The sequence below is a fragment of the Symphalangus syndactylus genome, chromosome 2 (genome assembly GCF_028878055.3).
Source record: "Symphalangus syndactylus isolate Jambi chromosome 2, NHGRI_mSymSyn1-v2.1_pri, whole genome shotgun sequence".
Taxonomy (NCBI): Eukaryota; Metazoa; Chordata; class Mammalia; order Primates; family Hylobatidae; genus Symphalangus; species Symphalangus syndactylus.
In genome coordinates, this window is record NC_072424.2 from 58,949,742 (window position 1) to 58,966,945 (window position 17,204).

At 38.2% G+C, this 17,204-nt stretch overlaps 1 protein-coding gene across 1 annotated transcript in view; it reads left to right on the forward strand.

The window, feature by feature from the left end:
• The window catches only part of EYS (eyes shut homolog), a 2,088,383-nt gene that overhangs the window by 1,937,848 nt on the left and 133,331 nt on the right, over nucleotides 1-17,204 (forward strand). Inside the window, exon 37 of the mRNA XM_063618766.1 lies at nucleotides 12,796-12,968. Within this exon, the coding sequence (XP_063474836.1) occupies nucleotides 12,796-12,968 (173 nt within the window). The remainder of the gene's footprint in view (nucleotides 1-12,795; nucleotides 12,969-17,204) is intronic.

Genomic DNA, 17,204 nt, shown 5'->3' on the forward strand with positions numbered 1-17,204 from the left:
ACAACCGGTACCAGCCACTGCAAAAACATGCCAAATTGTGAAGACCATTGATGCTAGGAAGAAACTGCATCAATTAAGGAGCAAAATAACCAGCTAACATAATAATGACAGGATCAAATTCACACATAACAATATTAACCTTAAATGTAAATGGCCTAAATGCTCCAATTAAAAGACACAGACTGGCAAATTGGATAAAGAGCCAAGCCCCATCAGTGTGCTGTATTCAAGAAACCAATCTCATGTGCAGAGACACACATAGGCTCAAAATAAAGGGATGAAGGAAGATCTACCAAGCAAATGGAAAACAAAAAAAAAGCAGGGGTTACAATCCTAGTCTCTGATAAACCAGACTTTAAACCAACAAAGATCAAAAGAGACAAAGAAGGCCATTATATAATGGTAAAGGGATCAATTCAACAAGAAGAGCTAACTATCCTAAATATATATGCACCCAACACAGGAGCACCCAGATTCATAAAGCAAGTCCTGAGTGACCTACAAAGAGACTTAGACTCCCACACAATAATAGTGGGAGACTTTAACACCCCACTGTCAACATTAGACAGAACAATGAGACAGAAAGTTAACAAGGATATCCAGGAATTGAACTCAGCTCTGCACCAAGCAGACCTAATAGACATCTATAGAACTCTCCACCCCAAATCAACAGGATACATTCTTCTCAGCACCACATCACACTTATTCCAAAATTTACCACATACTTGGAAGTAAAGCACTCCTCAGCAAATGTAAAAGAACAGAAATTATAACAAACTATCTCTCAGACCACAGTGCAAACAAACTAGAACTCAGGATTAAGAAACTCACCCAAAACCACTCAACTACATGGAAACTGAACAACCTGCTCCTGAATGACTACTGGGTACATAATGAAATGAAGGCAGAAATAAAGATGTCCCTTGAAACCAATGAGAACAAACACACAACATACCAGAATCTCTGGGACACATTTAAAGCAGTGTGTAGAGGGAAATTTATAGCACCAAATGCCCACAAGAGAAAGCAGGAAAGATCTAAAATTGACACTTTAACAACACAATTAAAAGAACTAGAGAAGCAAGAGCAAACACATTCAAAAGCTAGCAGAAGGCAAGAAATAACTAAGATCAGAGGAGAACTGAAGGAGATAGAGACACAAAAAACCCTTCAAAAAAGTCAGTGAATCCAGGAGCTGGTTGTTTGAAAAGATCAACAAAATTGATAGACTGCTAGCAAGACTAATAAAGAAGAAAAGAGAGAAGAGTCAAATAGACACAATAAAAAATGATAAAGGGGATATCACCACCGATCCCATGGAAATACGCACTACAATCAGAGAATACTATAAACACCTCTACACAAATAAACTAGAAAATCTAGAAGAAATGAATAAATTCCTGGACACATACACCCTCCCAAGACTAAACCAGGAAGAAGTTGAATCCCTGAATAGACCAATAACAGGCTCTGAAATTGAGGCAATAATTAATAGCCTACCAACTAAAAAAAGTCTGGGACCAGAAGGAATCACAATCGAATTCTACCAGAGGTACAAGGAGGAGCTGGTACCATTCCTTCCGAAATTATTCCAATCAATAGAAAAAGAAGGAATCCTCCATAACTCATTTTGTGAGTCCAACATTATCCTGATACCAAAGCCTGGCAGAGACACAACAAAAAAAGAGAATTTTAGACCAACGTCCGTGATGAACATCAATACAAAAATCCTCAATAAAACACTGGCATACCAAATCCAGCAGCACATCAAAAAGCTTATCAACTACGATCAAGTTGGCTTCATCCCTGGGATGCAAGGCTGGTTCAACATAAGCAAATCAATAAATGGAATCCATCATACAAACAGAACCAAAGACAAAAACCACATGATTATCTCAATAGATGCAGAAAAGGCCTTTGACAAAATTCAGCAGGTCTTCATGCTAAAAATTCTCAATAAACTAGGTATTGATGGGATGTATCTCAAAACAATAAGAGCTATTTATGACAAACCCACAGCCAATATCATACTGAATGGGCAAAAACTAGAAGCATTCCCTTTGAAAACTGGCACAAGACAGGGATGCCCTCTCTCAGCACTCCTATTCAACATAGTGTTAGAAGTTCTGGCCAGGGCAATCAGGCAGGAGAAAGAAATAAAGAGTATACAATTAGGAAAAGAGGAAGTCAAATTGTCCCTGTTTGCAGTTGACATGATTGTATATTTAGAAAACTCCATCATCTCAGCCCACAATCTCCTTCAGCTGATAAGCAACTTCAGCAAAGTCTCAGGATACAAAATCGATGTCCAGAAATCACAAGCATTCCTATATACCAATAGCAGACAAACAGAGAGCCAAATCATGAGTGAACTCCCATTCACAATTGCTTCAAAGAGAATAAAACAGCTAGGAATCCAACTTACAAAGGATGTGAAGGACCTCTTCAAGGAGAACTACAAACCACTGCTCAATGGAAGAATATTCCATGCTCATGGATAGGAAGAATGAATATCGGGAAAATGGCCATACTGCCCAAGGTAATTTATAGATTCAATGCCATCCCCATCAAACTACCAATGACTTTCTTCACAGAATTGGAAAAAAACTACTTTAAAGTTTATATGGAACCAAAAAAGAGTCCGCATTGCCAAGACAACCCTAAGCCAAAAGAACAAAGCTTTGGCATCATGCTACCTGACTTAAAACTGTACTATAAGGCTACAGTAACCAAAACAGCATGGTACTGGTACCAAAACAGAGACAGAGACCAATGGAACAGAACAGAGCCCTCAGAAATAATAGCACTCATCTACAACCATCTGATCTTTGACAAATCTGGCAAAAACAAGAAATGGGGAAAGGATTCCCTATTTAACAAATGGTGCTTGGAAAACTGGCTAGCCATATGTAGAAAGCTGAAACTGGATTCCTTCCTTACACCTGATATAAAAATTAATTCAAGATGGATTAAAGACTTAAATGTTAGACCTAAAACCATAAAAACTGTAGAAGAAAACCTAGGCAATACCATTCAGGACATAGGCATGGGCAAGGACTTCATGTCTAAAACACCAAAAGCAATGGCAACAAAAGCCAAAATTGACAAATGGGATCTAATTAAACTAAAGAGCTTCTGCACAGCAAAAGAAACTACCATCAGAGTGAACAGGCAACCTACAGAATGGGAGGAAAATTTTACAATCTACCCAAATGACAAAGGGCTATTACCCAGAATCTACAAAGAACTTAAACAAATTTACAAGAAAAACTTTAAAAAACCCATCAAAAAGTGGGCAAAAGATATGAACAGACGCTTCTCAAAAGAAGACATTTATGCAGCCAATAGACACATGAAAAAATGCTTATCATCACTGGCCATCAGAGAAATGCAAATCAAAACCACAATGAGATACCATCTCACACCAGTTAGAATGGCCATCATTAAAAAGTCAGGAAACAACAGGTGCTGGAGAGGATGTGGAGAAATAGGAACACTTTTACACTGTTGGTGGGACTGTAAACTAGTTCAACCATGTGGAAGACTGTGGGGATTCCTCAAGGATCTAGAACTAGAAATCCCATTTGACCCAGTGATCCCATTACTGGGCATATACCCAAAGGAATATAAACCATGCTACTATAAAGACACAATGCACACGTATGTTTATTGCGGAACTATTCACAATAGCAAAGACTTGGAACCAACCCAAATGTCCATCAATGATAGACTGGATTAAGAAAATGTGTCACATATATACCATGGAATACTATGCAGCCATAAAAAAGGTTGAGTTCATGTCCTTTGTAGGGACATGGATGAAGCTAGAAATCATCATTCTCAGCAAACTATCACAAGAACAGAAAACCAAACATCTCATGTTCTCACTCATAGGTGGGAATTGAACAATAGAACACTTGGACACAGTGTGGGCAACATCACACACCAGGGCCTGTCATATGGTGTAAGGAGGTGGGAGGGATAGCATTAGGAGAGATACCTAATGTAAATGTCGAGTTAATGGGTGCAGCACACCAACATGGCACACGTATACATATGTAACAAACATGCACGTTGTGCACATGTACCCTAGAATTTAAAGCACAATAAAAAAATTAAAAAAAGATATTTTTCTCCCTGAGCATCTCTCAAATTATTTCTCTCCATGCCCACTTCCACTGAGCTTATCTACACTTCTACTTGGATTTCTGTGTATAACTCAGGGTTTGGTCAAGAGACAGAGCCACACAGTAATTTAGGAAAGTTTAATATGAAGATTTATTATCCAGTAACATGGGATTAATTTCTAAGATGCAAAAAGTACATTAAATATTTTAGGTGGGCCAGCCATGGTGGCTCACGCCTGTAATACCAGCACTTTGGGAGGCCGAGGCAGGCAGATCACCTGAGATCAGGAGTTGAGACCAGCCTGGCCAACATGGCAAAACACCATCCGTACTAAAAATACAAAAATTAGCCAGGCATGGTGGCATGTGCCTGTAATCCCAGCTACCTGAGAGGCTAAAGTAGGAGAATTGCTTGAACCCGGAAGGTGGAGGCTGCAGTGAGCCGAATTCGCACCACTGTACTCCAGCCTGGGTGACAAGAGCGAGACTCAGTCTGAAAAAAAAAACAACAACAAAAAAAACATATTTAGGTGTAGTGGTTGTAGGAGCCATTCCTACCTCTAGGGCTGAGGAAGAGTGCTCCAAGGAACAAATCAGAAGACACACATATACACTCACACACATACACATGCACACAAATGCAGATGTGGACACATACACACTTGCACACACACACACACATACATACACACATGTGCACATGCACACACACACACCACCTGGTATGCAGAGCATGATGGAGAGTGTGGCCATTGAATTATAGAAAAGTTCACTGTGATACCCCAGTCCAAGACTGGGAAAGAAGAAGTCACATACTGGGGCGCTGCTGAAATGCACTGGGAAGCTACCCTCTGGGGCTCTAGGGAGCTCACTGAGAAGCCACCACAAAGGTGCTGCTGAACTTGCTAGAATTCCTGCCCACTGGGGAGCCTGTGAAACTGTTTCAAGCCACTCACTATGAGGTCCAGGAGAACTTACCAGAAAGCCACACTTGAAGGTGCTGCTGAACTTGCTAAGAATTTGCCCACTGGGACACCTAGAAGCTGGAAAGCTGGGTGGGTCATGGGCTGTCTCCTAGTGGTAATTCTCCAGGGGAGGTGCTGTGGAACTTGCTGGGGGTGAGCGGCACTGAGTTTCCTGCACGTGCCTCCAGCAGGAGTAAGAAGACAGGAAAGAACGCAGGGCTAGGAAGAGAACCTCTTCTTCCTTCAGTGTCCCAAGTGCCCTCTACTGACAAAGCTTAACATCCCCCCAGTTGGCAAAGGGAACATGTTTACAGGATCCAGCTCCAGCATCACAAGGAAGGATTATAAAGGGTGGATTTGGAACTAACAAACAACACGTTCTTTTTTTTTTTTTTTCTTTTTGAGATGGAGTCTCACTCTGTTGCCCAGCTGGAGTGCAGTGGCGTGATCTCGGCTCACTGCAACCTCCACCTCCCAGGTTCCAGTGATTCTCCCACCTCAGCCTCCTAAGTAGCTGGAATTATAGGTATGCACCACCACACCCAGCTAATTGTTTGTATTTTTAGTAGAGAGGGGGTTTCACCATGTTGGCCAGGATGGGATTGAACTCCTGACTTCAAGTGATCCGCCCACCTCGGCCTCCCAAAATGCTGAGATTATAGGCATGAGTCACCACGCCCAGCAGACAATAAATTAATAACGGGGAAAACTCTGTCCCTGGGTTTACTGTTCTCCAGACATTTTCCCCAGAATAATAATTCTAAAACATAATATAATTCATTCCATCATCAAAAACGTTTCAATGTCTGTCTATTGCCAATAAGTTAAAGTGAAAATTCTTAAAAGGACAAAAGCCGCTTCTTGTGTCTCAGCTCAGATCTACTTATACTCTGTGCTTCAAATATATTGATAGGATTAAATTAAGTGAAATTCTAGCATTGGAAAGAAATACTTGTTATTGGGAATTGGGGTAAGAAGAAAAAGGATGGAGCATAAGTGCTGGAAGAGAATGTGGAAGGTCAAGGGAGGTGCTGATGACTAAAATTTTATCTATAGAGTAGGGAGTGAAGTCACTTCCTCTGAGCAGAGATCACAGGACTGGGAAAGATCTGAACAACGATTGGGTAGAAGGAGAATTTGATATTTAATCAAATTTGATGAATTTTGATGAAGTGGTGAGTTTTATATTGGCCCTTATAACTGTGTACCTAACTTCATGTCTAGGCTTCAGATTATAATCTAAATATACCATGGCGTTCAAGAGGTAGGCATTAAACACCTTGCCAGTTAGTAATCTCTGGTTTACATTGCTCAGTACACTGACTCTATATAAAGAGATTTGGGACAATTCCAAAAGTCACCTGCTTGCTCTAAGTGGCAGACACAAACTGTACTTTTAGAGCAAGCCTGCCAAATCAACATATTTAGAGGCAAGAACTCCTCTAAATTTCTTGCTTTTTTTCCAAACCAAAATTGGAGCGTAAAGATTTGACAAAAGAAAGGCTGTGCAATAAGTGAGAAACTGCAAAAAAAAAATTAAATTCTCATTGCAAATTCAACATAGGAATACCCATAAAGGATGTTTTGGGTTCATAAATGTATACCTTTCTAGAGAGTTGTTATCTACTCTTCATTTTTAAGGAATAAATTTTCCACCCACAGCAATTTTGTAAATGATTCTTAATATCAGAAAAGAACAACCATCAACATTGTGTGCTCTGTTTCTACCTTCCTGATAACCGGTGAATCACCATGGTAACAGTTGAGTAGAAACTGTGTGTACGTGAACATTACTGAGGTCAAGGGAATGGGTGAAATGGCACTTTGCTGGCTTAAATATTTTAAGATAATTTTTATGTCTTTTTAGTAGAAGTTAAAATAACATTTTAAAAGCTTATACCAACTCTTCTAGCCTTAAATAGCTTCCAAATAGGTACATTATCTTTACAGGAAATTACCTGAGAGCTCCAGAGCTTCATAAGCACTGCATTTACAGATTCTGTTATATTGAATCCTGCCCAGATTGCCCTTACCATGCAGGGGGCTGGAGACTGGCTAATTTTACAGTGAGCACAGAGTGAGAAAAATCTATTATGAAATTGTAGTTTGGGCACAGAGTATAATTCTAAGATCTTGAGATTTTTTTTCTTGGGGGGGCGTAATTCTAGACACTGAAATGATACATTCATTTAACAAATAATTATTAATGCATTATTTTATTTTTTCACCCATAATACCCTACACCTTGTCCTTATTTCCCAACCCACTTCTCTTTGTGCCAGATTTCATCATATTTCTCTTATTCCACCATTAACTGATTCAGACACAACTAATTATATGTTTCATTTATTCTTACCTCCTTTTCCTAATATATAATGAGCAGCTGATCAATGCCAAGTACTGTGCTGGGCACATTCTCACACATATCTCATTTAATGCATTTAGATAATGGCCACGTTTACTATGTTAGCTCCCCTTTTGGGCTTCATGTTCTCCGAGTCTGCTCCCTTGGAAGCAAAACTTTAATTCCATTTCAAAAGAACTAGAGGGTCACAAGGCCAGAGATATGGAAAAGATATCTCTTTCTGGAAAGGAGATCCTGATGCACTTGCTGGGGAGGAAATTTTGGTCATTTTTCTTTACCAATGAAGTTTATTTTTTGTAAAGTGAACCATGCCTGTCAGAGAGAGAAAGAAAGAAGGAAGAGGAAAGAGAGAAGGAGAGAGATTATACCATATATTCAATTTTTCTTTGCAAAATGCCTACAAGATTAAATTGGACAGATACTAGAACAAGAAAAAAAGTGTTTTTGTTTATGGATTATCCATTTTACGTATTATTTATTCCTATGTTATTCTATGACTTTTATTTGCTCTTATCCTTTCTCATCTTGTTTCTGCCTTTAGAAACACCCTTTCATACAAAGAAAAAAGTTTCTATAGCAGAGGACATTTTCCCTGAGCTCTCTGTTCATGGGTATATTATATAGACTATGTTTCTCCAAGTTCACTTTCTAGGCCACCACAAAGTAATTTTGGTTTTGCATCTTTTTCCCATTATTTTCATGCTTGGCTACTTTTAAAAAGAAAAAGTTATAAATGAAAAATGACGTACGTAGTGGTGTGCCTTACAGCACAAAATAACATCCATTTAGGCAGTTCTGTCCTAGAAACAGACAAAGAAAATCTATCTACAGTACTAGAGCCAGAGTCTCCACACACAGCTAACAACCCATTTGACAGAATTCCAATTTTTTAGGGAAGATTCTTGCAGGGGAGGGGAAGTATTCTTTGTAATTAGTAGGCTCTTATCATGGTGTTGTGAAATTCATGCAAACAGATTGAAAGTTCTACTTGAACCACAGCTACTTGGGATCTCATTTGCATACCTCCTAAAGCCTGGGCTGTGGTGCTATCGCAGCTGATACATAGAGATGGGTTATTTCCGCCAGTAGCAATTTTATTTTTTAGAAATATCTGGAGACGTTATTCATAAGTATTCATTTCTGCACTCTTTCCTGCTGAGAACCTCCCTGTCTTGACACTGCGGGTGGCCAACTTTGAAATCGGCTAATGATCCGTTAGATACAAAGAGTACAAGAAGAGTTATTTATTTTTTTAAGTTAATACATGCAGGAGTCCTTTTAGTTCTAGAAGATTTTTGGCATCTGGCTGTGTTATATAAATAGTGGGTACCCTTTTCAAGCCAGCTTCTTTGATTTTTTTTTAATCAGCTAAATTTTTCTAAAGGTAACTTTTAATACTCATAGAAATGACAGTTAATATTCTTACTGTATTGTAGACTTGTAATCAAATATCCTGTAGCAGTTACAATGCCAAAATATACAGTTGTTTGCATATGCTTAGATAGGTGGTATTTTTTTAACTAAGCTTTAAAATGACCGAGTGAATTTTTTCCTCTTTTATGTTGAAGTTAAACATAATGCACATGCAGTAGACTGTATATGGCACTCCTAAAATGAAAACCTTCTCATCTTTGTACTTTGATGGATATATATGTTTTCAGATATATGTTGGTCAAAAGTCAAAACATAGCCCAAAAACAGAAATAAAATTATAATATCCTGTAAGGGCACAATAATAACTAATGCCCATCAAGCTTTCACTCTGGAGAGAATATTTGTCTCAGAGGGATGGGTTTAAGTCAAAGTTGGCTATGCAAAAGAGTCTCCTAATGACATTTTTTAAAGGCAGACTCTTGAGCCTTACTTTAGACATTCTAAATCAGAATCTCAGAGGGCAAGAGGAGCATGGGAATCTGCATTTAGCAAACGCATTCAAGAGAGTCCCTGGTAAATCACAGACCAGCTTTTGGTAACTACTGTCATCTGAATCCACATATTACAGAGCTAAGGCCTTAAAATTATTGATACTTTCTCTATTCCTTTGTCACATACTATGTATCTTACAGAGATTTGTTCATGCATTTATGATGTCTCCTACAAAGAATGCAAAAGCGAGTCTTATTCACCACTTGACACGTGGCTCCATCCATGATGTAAGTGGCACAACAAACTTTGGATGGCAGCAATTGCCAAAAAAACTATGGTCCTCTGGTGTATAGGTAAAAACTTCACCATAATCTGGATTATTTTACAGACCTACTTTTAATTCAGAAAAATCTCCTGACTTGCTTAAAGGAAAATTTCCAAAAAAAGGTTTCTATGTGGTTTACAGGTCTTGTGAAGGATAAAATTTTTAAAACTTTAGGGATGAAAAGATATACTCCATGAAAAAAATATATTTCATATAAATATATTCTCTCAAAGCTAATTATAATAAGCAGTGAAAAATTCACAGCAATAATGTAATATTTAAAGTAAACTGAGCAAAAGAGGGTGACACTGTTTTGAAAACTATTTCCAAAAGTCAACTGTCTTACATAAGATCCATCAGTCTTAGAGCATTCCCTTTCTGGATCAACACTGTCTTTTGCTACAAGATATAGAGAGACATCAAAGTAGGTCAAGTGGCAGAGAAGACAGCAGGCTTGGTAGCTTTTGAAGAAGTTGTGATTTAATAATAGGATCTGACAAGATCTGGATAGGAGAAACCTTTGTGTCCAGGTGTAACACAGAAGATAGCAAAGATAGATTAGGAAACAAAAACTGTTGGTGAAATGTCTGACACTCCAGGAAGTCTTTTGGAACTCTGAGGCACAATTTGAAGTGCCATCATCTGGCAACATCTCAATTGAGTAAAGCTGACTCTTGCTAATGAGGTGCTAATGGGATATCAAGACAGGCCAGAAGATTCTGAACACTTGCCCTTGGTTAGATATGGTGAGTTTCTCTTTTCTTAGAGAGTTTTCTATAGAATTTCTAGTTCTCTCTCTACTCTAGTTGCCTGCTGATATACAGATGCACACAGTTAGTCATCTCCGCATGAATTTACACAACGAACTTCTCACAACACCTGATGAAAGCAGAGAGAGGAAATGAGGCTTGATTTATCAATAGGACCTGATTAAAAATAGTGCTTTCCTTGGTTTTCACCATAAAATCATCTTTCCTGCATGCCAAATCTGTTTAGGTTTATATGATTAAAGCATTTAAATCAATCAATGCTTAGATTAGTTTGACTTTCACATATGAGGCATTCTCCTTGATCTGAAAAAGACTAATTTGGTCTTTCCAGAATGCAGCTCTCAAGAATGCTACTTTCCGAGACTTTATCCCAGAATACAAATGCTTAATACTGACCTTTCAACTCCAAGTAAGGTCAGTGGAAGCAAAGTTACATCAGATTTATCCATTACCCCCAAACAACATTATGTTTCTAACGTATACTTTAGGTCACACCAGAAATATTTCTGTACCTGCTAGGTGGTCTGGCTGTGCTTTTACCACTATTCTCAGGAAACAAGGAACAGCATTGGCTAAGCAGTCCCCAAAACTTTATTTCACAGAAACAGAAAATCTTGCTCAGGATACTTTATAACCATCTTAGGGGAATCAATATATAATTTTTTCCCAATTCTGAAAACTTATGAGATTCCATATCTGTCTGCAATGTGTAGAATGCTATGCAAGTTGCCATGAAGGTTATAAAATGCATAAATTACTGATTACTTACAGGATAAGCCTTATGTGTTGGCAAAATCTGAAGGTCTCAAAGCCTTACAACCCCACCAAAGCCAGCTTTATCTGCTATCTGATACATAAACTTTCATAGTATTTCATAACATTATCATGGAGAATATTAAAATATGAATATTTTTAGAAAAGGAAATGCCTTCATATTTCTAAGTCAGGTACTCATTATTATGAAAGAAATGGTTCTTTCCTACACACAAATTTTGGAGTAAGGGGATTCAAAGACATGAGGAAGGTATTGAGAAACCATACAGATAGTTGGGGAAAAATTCATGGTATGGGTAAGATCTACAACTAGACGGGGAGGCTGTGTCATAAAAACATAAAAATATGTTAGTTTCCCAATTATCAGGGCTGATCCTGGCACCTATGCTTAAGAGCTAACAGTCGCATTGAGAAGATAAGATGTAAACTCCTAAGATCTGTATATGGCAAGGTGTATGAACTAATGTAATAAGAAAAGAGAGCAAAAAAAAAAAAAAGAAAAGATTAAATGGAATTCTTTAACTTCAAGTGACAAAATCCCAAATCAAACTGGCTTTAAAAACGTAAAAGCAGTGGAATATATTGTCTCACATAACTACAGAGTACTGGCTAGATCTGGTACCCAGGTAATCAATAATCTATATTTCTCTGTCACATATTTACATTGCTAAGTATTAGCTATTTATTCTCAGCTAGGCTCTTCCCTCTGGACAGGCACATGCCACCATCAATTACCAGTGTAGCAACACCAGCAGATAAAAAGAGTACTCTCGGGAGAGTTCTAGCTGAGGTTGGCCAGTTGACCTAGCGTGTCATGTATCCACCCTGCACTACACGCTATGATTGGCACCAAGAGTGGAGACTGTGTCTCCCAGACAACATGGGCTGAGAATGGTGGAGGGGTGGGTCTTGGAAAGGAAAACAAAGGCATCTGTTACTTTAAATGGGGCAATGGATGCAGAGAAGGCAGAAATAACAAACTCCAAGTCACTTCTCCCTCTTGAGAATGCTTCCCTGGCAGGTAAGAGGAGTATTTTTCCTGAGCTCCGCTTTCATGCACAGTCGCAGCCTGGGGCCACCAAACCATATTTTAAGCTGAAGAGTTATATAGTCATTATACCTCCCCACTGTGTCTTATTTTCAGAATTACTACAAATGCAGCTCTTGGAGGACTTTGTCTTCGGTGTGGGGAAGCTTATCACCAGCTTAAAATTCTCTGAGCTTTGAGTCTAAGATGTTTTTTGCTAATAGACGTTTGATGCACTTTATTGAGGCAGAACCACACATATTCAATGAAGCCCGGAAAAGGCACCCAGTGTGAAATAAAAGATGAGACAAATCAAAAATAAAAATAGATGGCTTAAAATAGAATTCATGGCTTCAGATAATCTATAAAGCTGTTAATCTGCTTTCAATGGAAAGCACACAGTTACAAATACTCAAAAGTTGAAACAGAAAAAAGAGGGAGAAAAAAAGTCACTTATTAGAAAAGATGCAATTATAATTTTATTTGCATATGTGTTCATGCATGTGTATATATGTGTATGTGCGTAGAAAATATCAGTTGTTTCCTAATGAATTTTTAAATTTTTTCCCTTCTCAGTGATAATGAAAATCTGTTTTGTGAGTGTCCAAGGCTGTATTCAGGCAAGCTGTGCCAGTTTGCAAGTTGTGAAAACAACCCATGTGGAAATGGTGCCACCTGTGTTCCAAAATCCGGAACAGATATTGTCTGCCTCTGCCCATATGGGAGGTCTGGACCCCTCTGCACTGATGGTAAGAGCATTTGATTATTAAACATGGAGCACAGACAGAAAGAGGTGAAGAGGATAGAAATCACTCAGATGAATCAAGGACAGCACTTGACTGATCAAATACATCAAATCTTCTTCTGGGTTCTTTTCAAGTCAGTTGAGACAGGACCCATTAGAGAGACTGATCACCAAGCAGATATTTCTAATACCCATCAAGTAATTACAAAAGTGGTGGCTAGGTACAGTGGCTTACGCCTGTAATCCCAGCACTTTGGGATGCCGAGGTGGGTGGATCACGAGGTCAGAAATTCGAGACCCACCTGACCAACATGGTGAAACCTGTCTCTACTAAAAATACAAAAATTAGCCAGGCATGGTGGCATGCACCTATAATCCCAGCTACTCAGGAGGCTGAGGCTGGAGAATCGCTTGAACCCAGGAGGCGGAGGTTGCAGTGAGCCGAGATTGCACCACTGCACTCCAGCCTGGGCAGCAGAGAGAGACTCCATCTCAAAAAAAAAAAGAAAGAAAAAAAAAAGTGGTAATGAGTTTTCCCTGAGATTAGAGTACAAAAAATCTCTGTATTGTAAAATCTCAAAGTCTAGCTAAGTATAAGAGAGTTACAAGGGGCATCAAGAGCAATATATAAAATCAAATTATTTCATGTCATTTTGGCAAACTGAGAGTACAATATTAACAAGTCTATGCATCACAACCCAGTTGCTTTAAATTTAAATGTAACAAAACCCATGATGCAGTTATTACATATCAAGAAACTAAATCACAAACAATAGACATGTGTCTCTCTTTAGGAAAATTCAGTATGAGAAATCCTAAATTACAAAAAGCTGCAAGATGCTGTAATATAAGATTTTAAGAAGAAAATTGCCTAAGAATTTAATGTTAGCTGTGATATACATACATGTGTGTAGGTATTTTCAGAAATAATAAAAATTGGTATTAATAGTTAATCAACACAGGACTGGACTTGCTTTATCATTATTTTCACCATAAAAATAAAGAACATTTATTCCTTTGACACTCGTGATATTTGGCACCAAATTTTGGAATAAGGCTACCAAAGTGAACTCAGGGACCTCTGCCCCAGAATCACAAAATGAAGCAAACACATCCAGCCTGTGATGACATGAAGAAGCTGGGCACCACATCCTGATGTGGCAGGTATGAAAACTGAAATGAGAGTAAAAGAAGCATTTGTGACTAAAAGGTATTGAAGTTTTGGATACATGGGTCTTTGAAAGGAATTGAGACAATGAATTTGTGTGTATCTGAAAGACAGAATGACTTAAGAGGGAAAGAGTTAAGAAGTACTAAGAATTTCATTCTGTGTGTGGCAGGGTTATATTACAAGAAGTTAGCCAAGTCATTTTTATAAAACGAGAAAACATTATAGGCTGAATAGAATTGAAGTTGTGTCCTTTCCCATAAAAATCTCATGCTTCTCAGATGTAATCATTCTATTTAGATAAAAGCTATTGAAAAAATATAATTGGTTATAATAAATTTGATTACTAAGAGATGAATCATCAGTTTTGTTCCTACTTGAAAATAATATGACCATAAAAAATAAGAAGTAAAGACTTAGAAGAATGTCTTTATGTATTCACACATACACAAAAAATGATTGTTTACTCCCCTCTCCTGGTCTCTTTAGGGTTTCAAAGATGCAAGGATGTATAGATTATTGAGACAGGAAAAATTAGACATTATTAGGTTCTTTGCCTCAGTGTAAGTTTAAAAAAAAAAAAAAAAAGATTCCTACATGCACCCATCCGGAAGAATTTCTCAAAATAATTATCCTATCCATTTATATTCCACAAAGTTGCCATATCTGGTTTAGCAATGTAAAACTTGTCAAGAAAGAAGACTTCTGACCTTACAGAGCTTACCTTCTAAGTGAAAAGATAAAAAGAAAATAAAAATGGCTCAAAACACAATACAAAATTTCTGAGAAGAATTATGAAGGAAATAAACAAGTAGTGATAGACAGTAACTGGGATGGAGGGAATTTTAACAGGTCACCAAGACAAGAATCACTCTCAGAGGAGGAGATATTTGTACTGAGGCCTGAAGAATAAGGAGTATGGCCCATGAAAAGCAGGAAAAGGAACTATCCAGGCAGAAGGTTCAGAAATGGAAGACCCTGAGGAAAGACAGAAGCTGGGCTTTTTAGAGAATGAAAAGATACTACTGTGGCTGGTACATAAGTGTCCTCATTCACTCCAGCTGCTGTAATGGAATACCATAGACTGGGTGACTTATAAACAACAGAAATATATTTCTCACTGATCCAGAGGCTGGAAAGTTCAAGATCAAAGCACCAGTGGACTTGGTTCTGGTGAGGACTATTTCCTGGCTCCTAGACAGCAGTCTCCCTGTGTCCTCACACGGAAGAGACTAACTAGCTCTCTGGAGTTTCTTTTATAAGGGCACTAATCCCATTCATGAAACCTTTGCCCCATGATCTGATCACCTCTCAAAGACCCCATTTCCAAATACCATCACATTGGCAGTTAGGTTTTGACATGTGAATCTGGGGGGCACATAAACACTCAGTCTATAGCAATAGTGTACAAGAAGAAAAAATCTAATGTTAGCAGGGCCTAGATCATGTAGGGCCTTGGGAACATGGAAAGATTTTTAACTTTTATTTCCAGATGCCTTAGGAAACCATTGGAAGGCTTGAAAAGGGCTAGTGACTTTTGTGTATTTGTTTAAACTATTCTGATGGCATTATCTCTAACAGATTTTATAAGGCTATTGGAGTGGTCCTGACAAAAGATAATTATGCCTAGGACAAGGGCAATGGCAGTGGGGATGTAGATAAGTGGATAAATTTTAAATCTATTCTGGAGATATAATATTCAGAACTTGCTGGGAAGAGTGTGAAAAGGGTAGAACCAAGAACAACATCAAGTTTTCTTTGTCTGAATTATAGTGTAGATGGTGGTGCCATGAAAAAGAATAGGGGCATAATAGCTTCTTTTGTAGGAAACAGCTTATTTTATTGGGAGGTAACAAGAGTTTTATTTTGTACAAATGAAGAAAAAGATGCCAGTTAGACATCCAAAGGGAGATGATATGTAGACAATTGGATATATGATGCTGGTGCTCTGAAGCAAGATAAGGACTAAAGATACAATCCGGGGGAGCCATTAAAATAAAGGGGGTGCTTAAAACCATAGAACTGTAGATTGTCTAAGGAGAAAATACAGAAGAGAAATATAAAGAAGAGAAAGTGTAGATAAAGAAAAGAAGACTTTAAAAGAGCAGATAAATCCTAGAGAAACCTTCCACAATGCCAATATTTAGATATCTGGTAGAGGAGAGAAAGCTGTATTAAATGCCAGTACCATACCCTGACAAACACTCCTGTCATCTCTCAGCCCATAGATATTGCTCCTATTATGATGTGGCATTGTCTTAGTCTGGGACCTCCATAACAACAGAACCTGGATAAGAATTGCATCCAGGTCGTTTACTTTGTGTAATGAATTCCAGGAAATAGGAGAGAAGATCTAGTGAGAATAAAATGGGGTAGGAGAGAAAGTCAGTGCAAAGGCGCACAGGGCATTGAACATCACTGTGGGCAACTGTGCGTGATTTCACTCAGATCTTAAGAGGAGCTATATAAAAAGTCTCAAAATTGCCTGCCCAAGGGGCAAAAGAGAGAAATGTTTGACCATTGTCTCATGGTCCTTTTTGATTGAAGGTTTCCCTACAAGATATTAATATTCCCACACTTCTAGATTGCCATGCAAGACTGATGAGAGTGCAAGTTTTAGCAGGCATCTTAGGTGACAGCATCAGAAAAGCTGGAGGTTATAGAAAGAGAGCTTAACATATCAATATTCCATCACATATCAATATTCAATATTTCTGAGTCACAAAAAAATCCCCCTCGAGTGTTAGCTCCCTCCAGAAACCTTTTTTACATCAACAGGCATCAATACTTTCTCTACTCCACCAACTAGTATGAGGTGATATCCCAAGCCATCTATTGGATCATTCACTGTTACTACTATGACCTCTAGAAGATTGTCTAGAATATACTTAATATATATTTATTTTATAGAGAAAGGCAAAGCAATCCAATAAGCCTAGCTGTTGTTCAGTTACAACTACACTGTAGAAGAGGCACAGAATAACATCTGGGACTTTGCCTTTTTGCTAATACCAGAGGATGAAAAATCAGCTAGTTTTATTTCATCAGCAATTGTGTCCACTACATAGCACT